The sequence below is a fragment of the Penaeus japonicus genome, unplaced genomic scaffold (genome assembly GCF_977035675.1).
Source record: "Penaeus japonicus unplaced genomic scaffold, GWHDUDI00000001_assembly GWHDUDI00000033, whole genome shotgun sequence".
NCBI lineage: Eukaryota > Metazoa > Arthropoda > Malacostraca > Decapoda > Penaeidae > Penaeus > Penaeus japonicus.
The window spans coordinates 10,313,934-10,318,362 of NW_028234435.1; the positions used below are offsets into that span (position 1 = coordinate 10,313,934).

Consider the following 4,429-nt stretch of genomic DNA (forward strand, 5'->3'; position numbering starts at 1 on the left):
GAGAATTTTCTACATTATTTAGCACAGATACCGTGACGTCATCTGGCGGGAAATTTAAATCGAACTTTCCTAAACACAGAAACTTTATTACTACAATTAATTACATCCCCACAATGAGCCCTAAGCGCCTAAAAAACATCCCTAGTATCCTCCCAATACCAAATGACAACAAAAAAATGTATTACAAGAATTAAAGTAGGCGTGAGAATGGGGAGTTTAAACGTGGCGCTCGACCAATCAGCGCGCGCCTTTCCAGAGTCTTCCCGGCCCGCCGCCTCGAAGCCTTGACGGGAATCTGGTCCGTACAGCTCATCCGTGTGAGTATATTATATCGTCTTATACCCCCGACATCGGTGTGTGTGCGTGTCTTGGACCCGCAGGAACACTAGATAATATCCACAGCTACAACACTGTGAAGATTTTAGCTGTTGTTGGTACGTACTTTCTCAGATAACGGGGAATAGAAGATAGGCGCTATGGTGAAAATCCCGTCAAACAAAGAAGATGGCGAATGGCGCTCTTTTTGGGGACAATATTTAAGTTCCGGGGCGGCGGGAGAACTCGAATCAAACCTAAATTAACAGAAAACCCAGGCTTGTTAGGGTACGTGACGCTCGTTGATCAGGTAGCCATCCAAAGTAGATGAAGATGAAGATGCTCTTAAGAGGCCGCCCTTCCTGCCACACCCAGAGGAGGCCGAGAATATGACGTGACTGCCTCTTGAACTTTGTATCATTTCTTAGGCTGAGATATCGCCCTTTGGTGATGCTTTTGAGAGGATCTTAAGGCTTAATATTGTTTCGAAGCTGTACTTTTGACTTAATAGGATCGCTGAGGTTTCCGGAGTGAGCGAGAGATTTTTTTCTTTCTATTCCTCCTGCAGGAGCTAAGTTTAAAGTTCTAAGGTATTTCTTCTAATTGATCATTATGATAAGTCTATTTGAACCGAAGAATTAAGTGTCGTTTATTCCCAAGAATTGAGACGGTATTGAGACGTTTAAAATCTTTTGAAATACAATGCAGAGGTTCAGGTTAACTTTTAAATGGAATGTAGTTTTCTGTGCATAGATTGTTAATAAGTATGTGAGCAGAAAGCATGTAGTCGGTTCCATGTGCATTACAGGCTCAGATTTTGGAACCTGGAAGAGCTAGGAACCATTATGGTACGGTACTAGAAGAAGTAGCGTAAATTTTCCTATAATCATGCAACTGTGAGTCAGGTTCTTGTCCCTTCCATCTGCCTGGCAACAAGAGGCTTCCTTCAGGTGATTAGGGAGTAGGTAGAGTTTTGCATGCCTGGTCAGGTGGTGTTGGAGATACTGTTCATGTAAAGGGTTGTTTGAGAAACCTATATACGGTTTTGATGGAGTGTGATTGTACTCTTTTTCAAACTGGTAATTTGGTTACCATTACATTACTTAACCATTCTATCAAGGAAATTCCTGAAGAAATGGGTAAGGTTTGATGGGACCTTAAAGGAGAACAAAACTCACGAGCATGCAACGTTTTTGATATTTTCGGCTGAAATATTTGTATACAGTATATTCACGTAAAATTTATCCATATCTGAGAATTTGTAAGAGAAATCTGCAGGGCTTTGCTTGGACTATCTTGCCAAGACATACGTTGTTTCTCTCCCCCATACCTGAGTGTAAGATTTGCAAACGATGATAGTGCCTTTACCTTTAATGTCTATGTAATATACTATATGCTTAGTTCAGTTTATTGTTCTTTATGCCCATTACCTTAGCTTTTCTTTCTTTCATATACCCCTGTACTGGATGATTATGCAGTATTATTCATTTAATGAAATAAGATAGTTCTTAGATGGCCAAAAGCTTTACCTAGGAGGGTATAAGGGCATGAACAGTTCATTATGTTCATATTTGATGTTGATTGTAGTTTTTAGATGTGTATGTATTTAATGGCAGTTAAAGCATTTTAAAAGTTTGACGTAAACAATCTTTTGGATTATTTCATGTATTACAACTTTTCGAATTTTATCTTTTCAGAAGTAAGTCCAAACCTCGTCCGCCATGGCAGCAGAACAGGACATGCCCACCTTCAAATTGGTGTTGGTTGGTGATGGTGGTACTGGTAAAACTACCTTTGTCAAGCGTCACTTGACAGGAGAGTTCGAGAAGAAATATGTAGCCACCCTGGGTGTGGAGGTCCATCCTCTTGTTTTCCATACTAATAGAGGACCCATCAAGTAAGTATAGAGGTTCCCTGTTGTCATTTTTAAGGCTTTTACTGTGGACTTTTAAATATTGCCTTATATACAGTAATTTTACCTTGTACACAGTATTACCAAAGATAAAAGTATAGGTGTGTTTCAAAGCTTTTTCAAATGAATTGACAATTATGAAGTTCATGTGTATATATATTTATCATAGCCAGAGACCGATGCTTTATTTGATAAAAGTTGGCGAATTATTGCACATTGTAATGATAATCTTAGCAATTCCAGCAAATATATTTCTCATGCATTTGATATAAGCTTTGGTGACTAAGAAAGAAAATCTCCAACAGATTCAATGTCTGGGATACTGCTGGCCAAGAGAAGCTGGGTGGTCTTCGTGATGGTTACTACATCCAGGCCCACTGTGCCATCATCATGTTTGATGTTACATCTAGAGTCACGTACAAGAATGTTCCCAACTGGCACAGAGATCTCGTGAGAGTGTGTGAAAATATCCCTATTGTACTCTGCGGAAACAAGGTTGACGTGAAGGACCGCAAAGTTAAGGCGAAATCCATCATCTTCCACAGGAAGAAGAATCTTCAAGTAAGTAATAAAGAGTAACAATGTAATCAAAGGTAATGATGTAGGTGAAGAAAGATAACTTTAACTTCAGATTTATGTTGTATGTAGGAAGGGCTTTAGATGTAGAAGTCCTTAGCCAGTCCCTGAAACCCTTTTCTCTTCACCTGTGTTGGCCATTTAGTAAAGTGTAGGAATAGAGAATCCTGGGCATATACATTACACTAAACAAAACTCGTCTATTGTAAAAGGAGTACTATCAGCAGTCTTTGCTGTCTATGTACATGAATATACACATTTATTAGAGTAGCAGTTAATTGTACACAATGTTTGCTTATGTCAGTTAGTGCGTAACCTGAAAATGCTTACACCTTGCAAAAATATAGCAAAGTGCCACACTAAACATTCACTTCTCTTACTCCGTTCAATTATTACAAATTAATTTTATTTTTTGGAATCTGTAGATCAAAGTCTACATTGACAAAAAAAAATCACACATTTCTTGGCTTTCTGTGTAATGTTGGGACTGATGTTTTATGTCTTTGGTATACATCTAATCATATAAGATTGTTTAGGCTTAAAATTAACTATTGCCTTAATGTCAGTTTTACATCATTTTGCAGCATAGCCCTTTCTACATTAATTGAGTAGAGACTAGGACTTCATTTAATTGATTAATTTATCAGAAAATGTTAAAAGATGCATCATGAGAGCAAAGGTAACATGAAACTTTTCTCTTTCAGTACTATGACATCTCAGCCAAGTCAAATTACAACTTCGAGAAGCCCTTCCTGTGGCTGGCCCGTAAGCTGATTGGTGATCCTAACCTGGAATTCGTTGCCATGCCTGCCTTGCTCCCACCCGAGGTGCAGATGGACCCACAATGGCAGCGACAGATCGAGAACGACCTCCAGGAAGCCTCCCAGACCGCCCTCCCAGAGGATGATGAAGACTTGTAAATCTAGAGTGATAATGATAGTCAAAGACAGACTAAAACTATATTTGTTGATTGGTTGCATATTATCGGAATTATTGTTGATACAACAAATGCCTTGCCTCAGCAGCTCACTTATTTGGTATAAGAAGTAATCCTCTATTTTTTACATTGCTCTTTATTATTTTCATCAGAAACATAATGGCTTGCTTGGAGCTTACATATCCGTGCAAGATAAAACGTGACTCAAGCAAAAACATTCCTTTTTCCTTGCTGCAAGAGGTTGCTAATAGAAGCCTGGAATAACTAATTTCCAATTGACTAGCGGTACTATGTCAATTATATACCAAACTTTTTTCTAATAAACTATATAAATAAATTGGTCATGTATACTCAACCTTTATACAAAATAAATAAATATGAATGTATGGAACAATTTGTAAAACCAATTGTTAGAATTGATGAAAGATAGCAGTGGATTTAGAAAATGTGAAAGGATTATGAAGCAGAGATTTCTAAGTTTACTGTAACACAAGTAAATTTGATTGTACACAGTTGAACATTTGATGAGAAATGGGCTTTTACACAATAACACCGTCGAAAATGAGAAGATGGCCTACTTTTGTAATCTTGTATAAATGTGTAATACTACATAATTTAAGTTAAACACTATTATTGCCCTCTGCCTTGAGTTCACTATACCCCTCTTATTTTCTCCTTTCTCTTCCATT

The 4,429-nt window shown here is 37.9% G+C and overlaps 1 protein-coding gene across 2 annotated transcripts; it reads left to right on the forward strand.

Annotated features, from left to right (window-relative positions):
- Positions 1-285: 285 nt before the first annotated feature.
- Ran (RAN, member RAS oncogene family) lies at positions 286-4,077 on the forward strand. Of its 2 annotated transcripts, none has more exons than XM_043032038.2 (4): positions 286-434; positions 2,013-2,212; positions 2,533-2,788; positions 3,508-4,077. In XM_043032038.2, the coding sequence occupies exons 2-4, from the start codon at positions 2,037-2,039 to the stop codon at positions 3,721-3,723; spliced, it is 648 nt and encodes a 215-aa protein (XP_042887972.1). In that variant the 5' UTR covers positions 286-434; positions 2,013-2,036; the 3' UTR covers positions 3,724-4,077. The 2 variants fall into 2 exon arrangements, with proteins under 2 accessions (XP_042887972.1, XP_042887971.1); XM_043032037.2 differs by having other exon boundaries at positions 286-317.
- Positions 4,078-4,429: the final 352 nt, after the last annotated feature.

Excerpts from the sequence above, each read along its gene's own strand:
- Ran (XM_043032038.2), top strand. The coding sequence starts at position 2,037 with ATGGCAGCAGAACAGGACATGCCCACCTTCAAATTGGTGTTGGTTGGT. Across the intron at positions 2,213-2,532 it reads ACTAATAGAGGACCCATCAA|ATTCAATGTCTGGGATACTG; the intron begins GTAAGTATAGAG and ends AATCTCCAACAG. Across the intron at positions 2,789-3,507 it reads ACAGGAAGAAGAATCTTCAA|TACTATGACATCTCAGCCAA; the intron begins GTAAGTAATAAA and ends TTTCTCTTTCAG.